The sequence below is a fragment of the Pangasianodon hypophthalmus genome, chromosome 2 (genome assembly GCF_027358585.1).
Source record: "Pangasianodon hypophthalmus isolate fPanHyp1 chromosome 2, fPanHyp1.pri, whole genome shotgun sequence".
Taxonomy (NCBI): Eukaryota; Metazoa; Chordata; class Actinopteri; order Siluriformes; family Pangasiidae; genus Pangasianodon; species Pangasianodon hypophthalmus.
Window position 1 is genome coordinate 9,128,573 of NC_069711.1, and position 15,391 is coordinate 9,143,963.

General features: G+C 40.5%; 1 protein-coding gene across 2 annotated transcripts in view; it reads right to left on the reverse strand.

Moving 5' to 3' along the window:
• cacna2d2a (calcium channel, voltage-dependent, alpha 2/delta subunit 2a) overlaps nucleotides 1-15,391 on the reverse strand; it is a 223,336-nt gene that overhangs the window by 85,900 nt on the left and 122,045 nt on the right. For both annotated transcript variants that reach the window (XM_034300325.2, XM_034300328.2), the window contains one exon: nucleotides 7,167-7,211. In XM_034300325.2, coding sequence (XP_034156216.1) covers nucleotides 7,167-7,211 — 45 coding nt within the window. The remainder of the gene's footprint in view (nucleotides 1-7,166; nucleotides 7,212-15,391) is intronic.

A 15,391-nucleotide genomic window follows, 5' to 3' on the forward strand; every position in this document is an offset into this window, starting at 1 on the left:
ATATAGTGCTTTTAATCCAAAGTTCTGCATATATAAGCCTATATAAGTGGGTACTCATAATTCACTCGACTATAATAAAACTACAAATCTAGTCAAGGTTTTATTAGATCAGAATCTAAAAAAAAAAAAAAAGCTTTAAGCAACCTTAAATAAAGCGACCTGGTTTTGACACAAATGGGCCATGGCGACGTCCCACTCAAAGTGACAGAACATGTACCATAAGTACATGCATGCTGGTTGTGTGATTATTAGCTCTGTATTTAATGGTTTCATGACAAATGATCCGAGTCTTTTGGCTCAGCAGTCTACACATAATGATTTCTACTGTCTAGTCACTACACCAAGTCCATATGGTGTTTGTTATACTGTTATACTGTGTGTGTGTGTGTGTGTGTATGAACAAGCAAGGGAGATGCTCAAGTGATTAGATATATTTGATGTTTTTGCAATGCAAAAATCTCAAGTTTAAGAAGACTTCCAGAAGAGACTTGAATTACAGCCATTCTTTGTAGGAATGTAATCAGTGTGTGTAATTTACAGATCGTACAGTACAAATCAATACAATTATGATCCCGAATCATTACCATGCACTGTTTAAGGGTGATGTCGGAAAATCACCATGTGTCCAAAAATAACCTTCATTCATTACCTTCATTCATAACCTTCATGCCATTAATTTATAGAGGTTTTTTTTTTTAAAAAAAAAGACATTTAAAAACAATTAAAAACATAGACTCATGCTGATGTCGGCTTGATGTTGCTGAGCCATTAGTTATTTCTCTGTCATTTATTCTGGTGCAACGCCCTCCAGAAAGCAGATGTTGGTGGTTTAGCGTAAATAACATTGTGCTCTTGGGCCACTGACAAACTAATCAATTACAGGTGAAGTCATTTTACCATCTGGATTTATAAAGAAATCCTTTGATTTGGAAGTAATGAGGACTTTTTTGTTTTCCAATTAAATTTTCTCTTGCTGGTTTAGGACTGTGTACATACACATATCACATATCAGGGTTTGTTTGAGAAAATTGCTGTACTTTGTACGATATGTTTGACTTGCTGTATTGCCAAGGTATTCTCCCAAGGCCAATTTAGTTTATAATTTGGGGAAATATTTATGAGGTGTTGAGGTATCTGTATTCTACAGTTGGGCTTGTAGTCATACAAGTGTAAATCCCAGCATTTAGACCCCAGAATTGCCTCAGCAATGTGTGAAAGAGGTGTGAATGAGGCCTTGTTTATAGTTATGCATCTGCACATTTATCTGCCTCCATAGATTTTTACATAATGTCAATGTCACCGCTAAGGGGCAGAAAATGAAAACAAAATAAAATCCTTGTGTTTAACTGCAGAATGAATGGAAAAAGAAGCACTTTAATCATAGTTATTTCTGGGTTCTAAATTACTGTTTGGGATTTTTCAGATTTTCTCCACATACAGTAGAAAGACAAGTCATTGACTCACGTGGATGTAATATATTTCATGAGAATATATATTAACCCCCTTTCTCATAACTGCTCCATCCACCAGCTACTCCAACTCCCAGAATCCTCAGCCTCTAGCCACACCCGCTCCCATGGTCTCATCCTGTCATCCCTGTTCAGGTTTGTGTGCTTTCAAATTGCTGTATACTCACTAATTCATGCAATTATCCAATCAGCCTATCATGTAGCAGCAGTGAAATGCATAAAATAATACAGATTCAAGTCAAGAGCTTCAGTTAATATTCACATCAAACATCAGAATGGTGGGAAGCCTGCAATCTCAGTAACTTTTTCCATGGCATTGTTGTTGGTGCCAGACAGGCTGGTCTGAATATTTCAGAAACGTCTGAGAAAACAAAACAAAACAAAAAACCTTCCAGTAACTGGCAGTTCTGCAGACAGAAATGCCTTGTTGAAGAAGGTTGTCAGAGAAGAATGGCCAGACCGATGTGAGCTGACAGGAAGGCTACAGTAACTTAAATAACCACTCCTTAAAACCATCGAGCATAAATGCATCTCTGAACCCTCTGAGGTGGATGGACTACAACAGAAGACCAAATCGAGTTCCACTTCTGTCAGCCAAGAACAGGAATCTGAGACTACAGTGGGCATGGGCTCACCAAAACTGGACAGTTGAAGACTGGAAACATATCACCTGGTCTGATGGATCTTGATTTCTGCTAAGACTTGCAGATGGTAGGGTCAGAATTTGGCATCAACAGCATGAATCCATGGATCCAAACTGCCTTGTGTCAACAGGCCAGGCTGGTGGTGTAATGATGTGGGAAATAATTTCTTAGCACATATTGGGCCCCTTAATACCAACTGAGCATCATGAATGCCACAGTCTATCTGAATATTGTTACTGACCATCTGTATCCCTTTTTGGCCACAATTTACCCAACTAATAATGACTATTTCCAGGGTGATAATGCGCCATGTCACAAAGTACAACTGTAGCAAACTCAGTGGCCTCCCCAATCACCAGATCTGAATCCAATACAGTGCCTTTGGGTGGTAAACTGGGAGATTTGCAGGATGAATTTCTCAGGAAGAAGCTGAGAAATCTGCATTAATTATGTTAAAATAGACCAAAATCTCGAAGGAAAGTTTCCAACACTTTGTGGAATCCATGTCATAAAGAATTAAGGGTGGTCCTACCCATTAGTACTATGCTCTTAATAAACTGGCTGTGAGTGTATATACACGTCTTCTGCACTAAGTATTGTGCATACTCTTCACCTACAAGTATTGCCTGTATTGTCTGCTTGTCAGTTTGGTTTCCTGTGTATGGTCTTTGCCCTGGCTGTTCTGGATTTCTTCTTCTTTTTTTGCCCCTTTTGCTCAGTCATTCTGGTTAGTTCTGGTTTCATGGTTTTGACTTTTTGCTTTGCTTTTAGATTACTCTTTTGCTTACCACAGACCCTTCGAGCCTCAGTAGAGGAGCTTGCAACCAGATGCAGCAGCTCATTTCCCTTGCTCCCACTGTTCCAGAACCTACTACACATCTTTCCTACCTCACCCAGGAGGAGGTTCATTGGACCATTAACCAACTCCTTTTTCCTCTCCTGGAGAAATACAATGCTGACCCATCTTGACACAAAGGATTTTCATTTTAACGCTTTTACAAAGCCCCCATGTTCTGTCTCTGATTGTATTATCTTTATCATTTCTCCATTTACTGGGAGGACACAAGACTGAGCCAATGCCATCTGGAGATATTATGAATTTTTTTATCAGGCTTTTTTTTTTTTAAACTGTTCTTGATTACCCTTGGGAAAGGCTAGGCTAGCAGTGAAAGTCTTTTGTCACTATCTCAAGGGTCATGTTCAGCTGCTAAAAACATGTTGGTTGGATTTTAGCACCCTGGCTGCCAGTAGTGGCTGTAAGCAGCTCTCGCCACGGCTTACAGAAGGGGTCTAAAATCAGATTTAGTCACCAAACAGGCTTAACACTGGCTTGTTAGGACTCTTTAATAAACTTGCCTGAATAATCCATATTCTGACTGAAAAACCTCCTCTGAGAAACGCTAAAGCAGAGGCAGGTCAATTCATTCATCCAGGATTCATTCAAACACGAACATGGTAAGCAGGATCTGTGAGAGTTACATATCTACGTTCCAGTTGTTCTACGTTCCAGCTGATTGTGGTTCTGCACTGCAGAAAGTCTCCCTGCTCCAGCCCTAATTGACTCTGGATTTGCAAGGAATTTCATTCAATCAAGCCCTCACATTAGCCCATTATTTTGGGTCTCCTCTGGCTCTGTAATCATAACCACCATATCTGCTGGAACAAATTAGACATTGCTTCCTGGCCAGACTCTTGAATGCCATCATTTGTTTCTGCGGAGAGCCCATCAGACCAGGAACCTTTAGAGATCCCTGTCCATTGTAACAACCAGAGTTCTTTAGTAAGAGCAAGGCCTTCCCCCACACCATCTATATGATTATGCTATTGAGGTAGTTGATGGTTCCATATCTCCAAGGTCTGGACCTGATCCCTCATTCCCAGTTGAATGTAAGGCTACGTAAGACTACACTTGGTCTACATTAAGTCTTCTGTTGCTACAGGTTTGTTGGTGGAGAAGAAAGGAAGAGGTCTTCATCCATGTTTTGATTATAGGGAACTTAATAACACCACCGTGAAATATTCCTATGCTCTCTTATTAACCTCCTCCGTTATTGCGCATCATTTTTTCCGGCTATATGATTGTAACCGTCAGGTATAAAAAACAGCAATCATCCACCATTTAAATGGCAAAGAAAAGCCAACATATAACTCTAGCACATCTCCACGCTTGAAGCAACATGCGAGCCATCAATCTCAGAATACCTCGAGATGCTTTTGGAAAAACTCAACATCTGTCCATGCATTCTCATTAGACTAGCCAATTATGGAGTGGTAGGACTGGAGGGATGAAAAGTACAGGCTTTATACAGACAACTGAAAGAGGGAACAGACTACTGGAGCTGTGTACGCAGGCAGGAGGGACTCACAAACAGTACAGAAAGGAATGAAAAGAGTTGACCTCATACTGGGAAGAAGTAGGGACCTCATGTTCATCAAAATGGATCTTATGTCATTACAAACTAGGATGACTCTGAGGATAAGGTATTGCAGCCAAGTTTGATTATTCTTGTATCCTGGGCTGGAATTCACTATTAGTTCTTACACCGTTGATAGATGGTTAGATAAACTGCAGAAAATGGACATGAATTTCCAGCAAAAGAGATTTATCAGAAAAAAGTGGGGGAATGACTCTTTCAGTAATGTAAATGGAGTCAATAAGCAAATACACCAGTTCGCAAAAGAAGGGGCCAGGCGCATATAGGGCTGTATTTAGAGTTCAGTTACTCGCATGTAGTGAGTTAAAGAGCAAAACTGAGCATATCAGTATTCAAGCCTCAGCCATAACTACATACTTAAGTGCCACTCAGAGAGCAGCGCAGTAGCTCTATGCACAGCGCAAAGTTTGCCTAAAATATAGGAGTCTCAGTTATACATAAATCTGACCTTGAATTTAAGCCCATTTTCTTGCGCATTATCACTGTCTGTGACAACGTCATGCTGAAATTTTTGTTTTAGGCTTTGTAAATACACTATATTATAACTGTGGAATGCCACTTGAGGGCAAACACGTAAATATGACACACATATAATTATGACACTATTACTTAGTTACTATGATCATTTTTAAAGTTTAAAGTTTTTAATTTTTTTTCTTAATCGGAAACATTGCTTATAATAAAATTATGAACAACAATTACTTAAAGTAAGAAATGTAGCAGATGAGTGCTGAGTCAGCTTATCCTTCAAACTGTGATAATGTTTTCTTTACAGGAGAGCTCATCAAATGAACCAAAATTTGGTATTATATTAATTTGAGAAATCAAAATAGTCAATTAAATGTGTGATAAAATAGCCAGCATCACATATTACAATTTCAAGACCTTGATTTAGTATATTTAGTAACTAGACTTGTTGTCCGCACAATCTGCTTTTTAAGTCTGTATTTTCTATCCATTATTTTTTTAGGTTTATTTTTTGGACGTTTCTACTTCAGAAAGCTCTGGCAACCACAGAGGTGTGAACTACACACAGGCAATTCTAATCATCTAAATGGGGCACTCACAATGTGTGTAACCCGTCTCTGAATACAAGGAACATTCCCTGCATAAATATTGATGTAAATTTTTCACTTTTTCACTTTAAGTCGCCAACTCTGAATATGATCCACAGAGTGCTTTTCTATTTTCATATTCATAGTCTGGAGTCTGGATTTCTTGATGACGGTAAAATTTTAGGTGCTTTTACTATTTTTTTTTTCAATTTTTTTGGAACCATCAAGCAATTTATTATTCAACATCGGGAAAAAATGCAGGGACTTAAAAATATTATTGGTGCCTTGAACAAAAAGACACTTTAATAAAGCTCAGACATTAACAGAAAGTACCTGGCTGGGGGATGTGTGAGTGGTTTTAGAAAGAGTAAGTGAATCGCTGTTAGCCTGCTTGTAGTTTTTTTTAAGTTGAAGAGATTTCCTCAAAGTAAGCCAAAGCTGTGTGTGTGTGTGTGTGTGTAGTACACATTTGTGTGAGGGAATTAACTTTGTGCCCTACAGCCCCATGTTTCTCAGGCCAGTAGGGGGCAAGACAGGGTTCAAAAGGGTGTGTCAGGGGGGTGTCCCCTTGGCCTCTTTAATGATGAGTGATGTCCTCCAATTAGGGATGCGGACAGCCCCTAAAGTAGCCAGCCATTAATCATATGCCTGCCCTGCAACAAAAAAATCGCTCTTTGATTTATGATTCCTCCTTCACTCCCTCTGCCTCCCTTTACCACTCTCTCTCACCTTCAGTCATGTCCTGCATTTTGTGGTTGGCTGACTCCTGGAATCAGTGCCTTTCTTGGCAATGATAAATCAATCAGCACTGGCTGTATTGGGAGAAAGGGGCTGTGACCTTTCATGTACAGAAAAGAAATGCCATCACTAAGTAACTGCGTCAGTACGCCAAATATATTACTATTGGCACATGACATTACACCTCTTTGCCAAAAGAGGTCACCCTCAACTGACTATTAGCTTAGCTTCTGGCTCACCATGTCCAGGTTACTTCCTAGTAGAAGAGTATATAAAGCTAACAGATGCATTGTATCTTTGTGAAGTCTTGCCAATCCCACTGTTTGGATATCCTGACACTTAGCTGGGTTACTTGAACCATTGCCAGGACCACGTTTCGCCTGTACTCATCTGCCAGTAACCAAAGGCTTCATGACCAGGGGGTTCTATCACACCAGCCTGGGACATTACACCTCCTCGCCAACAGAAGTCGCCATCACCTGAGTATTAGCCCATGTTATCTTTGCAAGGTCTTGCCAATTTCCCCGTTGGTGTACGTTGGTGTTTGCTGTGTGTAGGCTCTTGTTTTGCCTGTTGACTATCTGTTTGCCTGTTTGTAGGCCTACAAAGCATAGTACCACAGAGAGTCCCAGACTGCCATTAAAACCATTAGAGATATGTTGCAGGATTAAGGTTTCCAATTTGTGAGAGAAGAACAGTCCACCTATTGTGAGAGTTCAGACTGCATTGTCTTTACATCCTGCAAGTTTTTCACATTTCACATAAATTAGCATGAGGAAATTAAAAAAAAAAATTCTCAAAATGCAAAACAGAAATGCCACTTACGTAATCAGATTCAGCCTTGGAGTCGTAGTACTCTATTGCACTCGCCTGGAAAAAAAAAAACAGAGAACATATATAGACATTGTAACATTGCGAAATAAGCATAAATATAAATTTGAAGCCTGTTTGAATCTATTTCTACTCCAATTCAATTTCTGAATGATCTTCCTTTTGCAAAAGTCTGGTACAAATATACAAATTGTGTTTTATTTCCCCTCATGTTCCGTGCTTGCTAATGGAAAATCATGGTAATGAAATAATGACCCTGTCCTTAGGCCACACTTAGGCGACAGAAATGTCAATCTGTCGTTTATGTTGTTTGTCAGTTGGTGCGATTTTGAGAGATTCATTATTGTTAAATAGATTAGCGATTAGACATAGAGAGGATGCTTTACAAACTGCTTGTGGTTAAGGAAGAAATATATAAGCCCATAAAGCTTTCTGAAATTACTGCAATTTCATCATGGATGACATTTCGCTATGTAATTTTGTTTTTTTATACAATATTAAATAATTCCAATTAACTTCTGCTAACAGAACCAGACAAATAGCGTTTTCTCTGCCAAAAGCCTGCACCATTCCTGATAATGCTCATATGCGTCAATATGTGGTTTAATTTGAACACATTATTGCAATAAAATTTAAATTACTCTAAGTAGTACAACCTAATGTGATTAGAAAGACCTGATCTCAAAGACCTGAAAATGAAACCATACCCATTATCCAGGTATTGTTGAGATATGGGCGAGTGAGAAAGATTGTAGAATGTTCCAGAAAACACCAGCCGACATTCTCTCTTGCCTCTGAAATGTCCTTGACATGATTTCTGCAGTAATTAGCTTAAAATGTCCAAGTGAAGCAACAAGAACTTCCTTTTTTCTCCCTGATTCCAGAGTGTCATTTTGGCATCAGACTCTGTGTTTGGAATCTGATCTCTAAATATAGCACACAACTGCCATGCTACTTAACTCTATTGAGAGGAGTAATGTGTATTGTGTAATGAAGTTTAAACAGAGGTTGAGAGCAGCATATCCATCTCGTCTAATGCCACCACAGTCACACACTGAGACTCCCTGCTGTCTGATCTCTGCAGGCAGCCTGTATCTCTTCTCCTCCCTCTCTCCTCCGCTCATGTCTTCTTCATGTCCCCAATGACGACAGGCTCTCAAGGGCAATGGAGCGCTAGATGCCTAAGTGTGGGATCTGTGTGTCACTTCTTTTATTATGTCTGCACCCCACTCTCTTTCATTCCCCCCTTTCTCTCTCTTTCTATCTCTCTATCTTTCTCACCCCATCTCCCGCTTTCTGTTTTCATTTTGGCCTGGTTCCAGCTCCTCTTCAAGCTGCCAAGGCTAACACAGCAACTCTCAGTTGCTGTGATGACAGCCGGCACTGAGATCATCGTAATGGCTGGATGAACCCTCAGAAATCTGCAACTCTCACAAATCTATTGAATGATCCACACCACACACACACACACACACACACACACACACACACACACTATCACTCTAATCAGCCCTCTCTGAAGATAGAGAAAAATGGAGCACATGAGAGAGAAAGAGACAAGCATGAGAAAGACAGGAAGAGGGAGAAGAAGAGAGTGAGATGAGAGTAAAACAGATGGACAACAGAAGATAGAGATGTGGAGAAATAAAAGGCATTCTTGAGACTTCCATGACACACACACTCTCTCTCTCTCTCTCTCTCTCTCACACACACACACACACCAACACCTGCCTCCCTAGACAAGGAAAGGCATAGTCTATATCCTCTTTCACAATTTTTTTATCCCATTAGCTAAATGCATGAGAGAGGGAGAGAGGGAGAGAGAGAGAGAGAGAGAAAGAGAGGAGGCAGAGGAATAGAGACAGCAAGAGAGTCACAGGAAAATAGGTGTGGACAGTTGAGAAAAGAGAGAGGAAAAAGAAAAACAGGAAGGGACTGATGAGGAAAGACAGGAATGAGAGAGGAAAAGAAATAGGGCAGAGAACAAAACAGAAGATTATGAGGGAAGGGATAAAAAAGGAAAATGATGGAGGAAGAGAGGGAAGAGAGTAGGAAAGAAAGAGACAGCAAATGTGATTATGATAGAAGGGATGAACGAGACAAGAGAGAAATAAGAGAAATAAGAAATAAACCAGAGCTGCAAGATGTTTTGTGTGTGTGCGACAGAGAGAGAGTGAGAGTTGGTAGAGGATGGGTGAGTTTGCTATTAATAGCACTTGTCTGGCAGCAGAATGTTGCTTGAGAGGGCAATGACCTGCAGTGTGTGTGTGTGTGTGTGTGTGTGTGTGTGTTCTGACTCTGGTCCTCTGGATAAAACCGTTGTGCTGACTACTGTCTTAGACACTGCAAGTCAGTGTGTTTATCCTGATTTCTTGTACTAGGTTGCGCAGAAAACACACAACAACTGCACTGCATTTCACTCCCACTCAATCTCACAGATGCCCTGACCACTCCCACTCAATCTTACAGACACCCTGACCACTCCCACTCACTGTTACAGACATCCTGATCACTCCCACCCGAGCTCACAGACACCCTGACCACTCCCAATCAATCTCACAGACACCCTGACCACTCCCACTCACTCTTACAGACACCCGGACCACTCCTGCCCAATCTCACAGACACCCTGACCACTCCCAACCAATCTCACAGACACCCTGACCACTCCCAATCACCCTTACAGACACCCTGACCACTCCCAATCAATCTCACAGTCACCCTGACCACTCCCACTCACTCTTACAGACACCCGGACCACTCCTGCCCAATCTCACAGACACCCTGACCACTCCCAACCAGTCTCACAGTCACCCTGACCACTCCCAATCACCCTTACAGACACCCTGACCACTCCCAATCACCCTTACAGACACCCTGACCACTCCCAACCAGTCTCACAGTCACCCTGACCACCTCCGCTCACTCTCTCAGATATCCTGACCACTCCCACTCGCTCTTACAGACACTGTGGCCACTCCCACCCAATCTCACAGACACCATGATCACTCCCAACCAATCTCACAGGCACCCTGACCACTCCTACTCACTCTTACCGACACCTTGACCACTCCCTCCCAATGTCACAGGTAACTTCACTAGGCCAATTAGCTTGAAGGGGAAAGGACACAAGAAAATGGCTCCAAACCATGTTCACATTGGACATGTTGGCTGTAGTGTCTTTTTATGGAAAAAAAAAACAAGAACAAATTATTAAGGAGTGGTGATAATGATCACATGGTATGAAATTTCTTTGTCTTACAGTCTTAGTTTCTGTGTCAAATTCAATGGTTCATGCGGATTATGTACACGTGATCATGTGATGATAAAATGACTTAGCAAACACAAAGAACACACACACACGCACACACACAGACGTAAATCACTCTCTTGCCCACTGTTTGTCCATGCGTTGGCAGGGCCACCTGCTGAAACTGTGTCTTTCTCATTGTCCTAGTTTTTCTTGGATTTAGGTTAAACACACAACACACATACTACCAATGAACCAGACTGTCCCTACTGCCCCCAACACACACAAATTTGTCTACCATTCCGCTCGCACGTTGTTAGGAAACATAAATATCATGATGTACCTTGTATTTTGTGAAAGCATATCTAAATGTGATGGGTTTTTTTGTCATTACTACCCTAAAATATTTTTTTCTATACCTATTTTATTTATTTCTTATATAAAGTTACTGTAAGTATATCCTCATGCTACCCTCACACACATTTACTGTGATACTTGGGTCCATCCACACAGGTCTCCTTTTATAAGTCGGGATATTTTGACATTTAAATGGCAAATGGTCTCGGCGTTATCCATGGAGACAGCTTTGACTTTGCATCCATATCTCACTCAGACACACATTAATTAATTTATAATTACAAGACACCCACTCCCCATGTGTCCTGATCTGATCTGTCTGTAGATCCTCAACAAAGGAATTGAGTTTAACTAGCTGTCCCAGTTGGTCCTGTTCTAGTTCAGGCTTTCTTTGTGACTTTGTGAGTGATCTATGTGAGAGGTGTGTGTGTGTGTGTACATGTTGTTATATCGTGGTGGGGACCAAATGTCCCCAAAAGAACAGGAATATCTGATAGTTTTGACCTTTTTGGGGTCAAATAAAAGAGGCAAAATGTTTCCTATTGGTTACTGAGGTTAAAGTTCAGGGTTAGATTTGGGTGTACGCATTGCAATAATTAGTATTTATGTCAATGGTCTTCACAAGGATAGAAAGACATACGTGTGTGTGTGTGTGTCTTAGTCTGACGTTACTTTTTTGCAGCCTTTATGCTCTTAAAGGTCACACTATGGAACACGTGCAGCTTCAAGCTCCAAGCTTAAGTCTAGATATCAAACACTGTTTGGTGACATTTTGTGTGCGCGCAAAAACAAACTCTATTATCGCGAAACACTCAAGCATAATATTCAGCTTTCCAAGCTCCTTCTGCTATAATAATATGTTTAAAACTTCATCAATTGTTCAAGCACATGTACAGTAACAGCACAGCGTCTATTTGTTTTATGTGAGATCCACAATGGAAATAAGCTCCACTGTGTTTTTCTTATTGTGGGCATTGTATGTATTTTAGTCATCAAATAAATTCTTTCATTCATCCATTCACATTTCAAGACCTTGCCGATTTGGCTCAGCACTCCATTTTTGAGACACTCTCCACGCACTCTGACTCCAGAGATTTCCATCAGCGAGTGTACAATGGCCCTCTAATGGAAACCGACTTCCTATCAAACACAATCACACATTTCATTTGCTGCTCTTCATTAGGCCATAGACTGGACAGAGAGTGGGGCTGAATGAGACAAAAAAAAAAACAGATAACAGCGACACGAGGCTTCCACTCAGCCACCACACTCCACTGTCCTTCATCCATCGTCCACTAAGAGCAGAGATCACGGTCAGACTGAGATGAACCACGTCCAGCTTTCAGACACTCACGTGATGGTATTTTTGGTCTAAATGCAAATTGTTTAACACAAAATGTTGAACAGTTCAAAATACTTTTTGTTTTTGTTTTTTTTTATCTTTACGCCCGTTTAAAGGTAAAATTATAATCCAAGCTGAATGATTTCAATTACGAACCTGCACAATTGTACTATTTTAATGATCTTTGTACTTCTGGTGTGTTTAGAAAAAATGGATGTGTTTCAGTCTTTTAAAAAGAACTGAAAAATGACCAGTCAAGAATTGCTATAAAGTGTTAGCAATTCATTTATTAAAGCTTTCACAGTGTGTTTTGTGTCATGAAAGTGATGGTGGGACCCACAGCAGCTGAAACTAGGGCTGCAGCTGCTTGCGGGGCTGGGAGTCGCACTAGGGTCTGTACTGGAGCTGGAGAAAAAAAAAGATAGAGATCCCGGATGGGGAAAGGGATCTAGCAAAGAGCCGCGAGCCCCCATGAAATAAAGAGAGGTGAGCATGCTGGGTGAGCGATGAGAGGAGGGGAGCATGCTGGGTAATGGGGTTATGGAACAGAAACATGGCCGTTTTCCTAGCGCCACTGAAGCTAGACATGCAGGGAGGGACATACCAGTTTATTTAGTGAAATATCAGAGGTGTCAGGGGATGGTTTGAGTAAAGAGATGAAAGAAATGGTGATCCAGAGACACAGGAATGTTGTGAATAGGAAGCTGGTCACTGAGGTGAAAAGAAGGAACAAAGGCCAATGCGATTATCTGCTCTCTCAAAAACATTGTCCTGATTTATGAAAGTCAGGTGACCAGCTGATCAGTAATACACAAAAACTACAGAGAAACTTTAATAAAGCGACCTTATAAGACAACATGAAATCAAATGTGACCTTATTTTTCCTTGTTAGCTCATGTCTTTGGCCAGATTGCACATGAATCATCTGTACTAATCACTGAAAGCCTTCCATTAAAGTGCAACTTTTGACAGTGTGATTCATGGGAAGGATTAAAAAAATCTGAAAAGACATGTTGATATACTCGCAGGGAGGGGAGCACTAACTTTGGCCTCGGCAAACTACCTCCGTACCCGCGCATACAGACTCAAACACATACGGCCTCCCTTCTGGGACGACGTTTTCATCTCTTTCCTCCACTTCCCTTAATGAACATGTGGGACTGTTGCTGAAGTCAACCACGTAGTCCTCCATAATTGACTGCAGGCTAGCACCAAGATCTGACTCCAGGTTTGTTTTTTGAACGCCAGCTTTTCATAAGCCAAATGATGGATCTGATGGATAACAGCAGATGCATTAAAAACGTCTCACCCACCCAAACACCTAACTCAGAAATACAGTATGTTAGCTTGTGGAAGAAGAATGCATCTGGATTTCTTTTCCATACTGTCTTTCATTTCTCAGCTAACTTAATGGCTTGCACTAGATTCTGCTTGGACACTTAAATGCTATTATTTTATTTTCTCAGTTACCCAGGAAACTGAGATGATCAGCTGTTCAATAAAGCACAGCAATGATAATGTTGATAACATCATCATTATCATTAGCTTCAGTAGCTGGAACCTATCCTGATAACACCAAGACGAAGGTGGATACACTGCAGGGCGCAACGCACACACATTAACACCTATGCGCAATTTAGCGTAACCAATCCACGTACATGTTTTTGGACAGTGGGAGGAAACTGGAGAACCCAGAGCAAACCTATGTGAGAGAGAGAACAGAGAGAACATCCACAAACTATCAAAGGTTACTAATGTATACAGTAAGTTATGTTATAACAAGCAAGTAAGAAATCTCACTTAATCATTTGGTACAACGTGGTTTAATAGCCTGTGACATAAATACATAATTGCAGCCTGAGCTGTATTATAGGAAAAGTTAAGACTTCCACAAGAATGGTGAAATTTTGTTTTTCATGGCTGAACCTGCAAATCATCTGGTTTATTTGTTATATATAATGTAATATTTATAATAGTCCACAGGGAGCAATTCACACAAAAGTGCTTTGAAAATACAGGTAATCATTTGTTTAAAATGGCAGCTGTTCGTCTGATGAAGCAGACTAACAACAGAAAAAAAAACATCCATGTTAGCAATAAATGTAATTTCTCATTATTTCTGTAATTTTCTCCTCAACCCTTCTTAAGGAAGGATTATTCAGTCGACTTTTCTTTTTTTGAAGTAAACAATTTACTGAAAATACTTCACTCAGCTGGGGGAACATACGTCTACCTTTAAGCATTTCTGTTTCTTAAAAACCTTAGTTCTGTTTTGACAGGAAGATGAGAAAGGAATTAAAAGTCACAAGAAATGGCTGATCATAACTAAAGGCCATTTTAATCAGAAAAACGTCAAAACACATTTCTAAACGATCATAAATGAAATTTCAGCCTCCATATCCTATGTGCTATTGAGCTGCCTCAGAGTCTATTAAAGCAACCTGTAGTAAAGCCTGTCTCTTCATGGTTTCCAGACCCTCCGGAACAGAGTGCATGATGGGAGCCCGAGGGTGCGGCTTGCTCATCAGCAGGCATTCCTAATCCCAGGGCTTTTAAACGATTACAGAGCACTTGAGCTACATGCAGATGTTCATTTGAATGCCGATAAGCAGCTACACGACTAGATTAAAAGGCTAAAATAGGCAGCGAAAATTCCAAGGTGAAAAATAGCGTTTGCTGCTTGTGTTTCTGCACTCTCAAAGAACACACACACACACACACACACACACACACACACACACATACACACACATCTCACTGCCTAATGCAGGTTCTGACTAATACTGCAGACTGCCAATTAAAAAAAATCACAAAAACAACTGGTTATAAGAGCGTGACTTGGATAAATATCACATTGCAATGTAATAATAATAATAATACTACTAGTAGTAGTAGTAGTAGTATTAATAGTAATAGTGTAGGGCTACAGGAACTCAGAGAGGTGCGAGAATGTGTATAGCTTTATATGTAATAAGAAGTAGAGGTTTATATCTGATGTGCTATGATGTGCTAGTGTAGCTGAATATAGGTGTAATGTGTAAGAAGCATCTGTTATGAATACTAAGTGCAAGGTTAGGAATGCATGAAGCAGGGTTTGAGCAGAGCTGATAAAGAGTGATTTTGGTAAGTGATCCAAAATAATACCAAGAACTGCAAATATATATGACATAATTCTTTAGATATAAACTTCGCCAGTTCAACAGAAAAGTGTTCACCCTATTGTCCGGAGATCGTGAGTTCGAATCCTGTCGATGCCGCAGCCATCTGTGG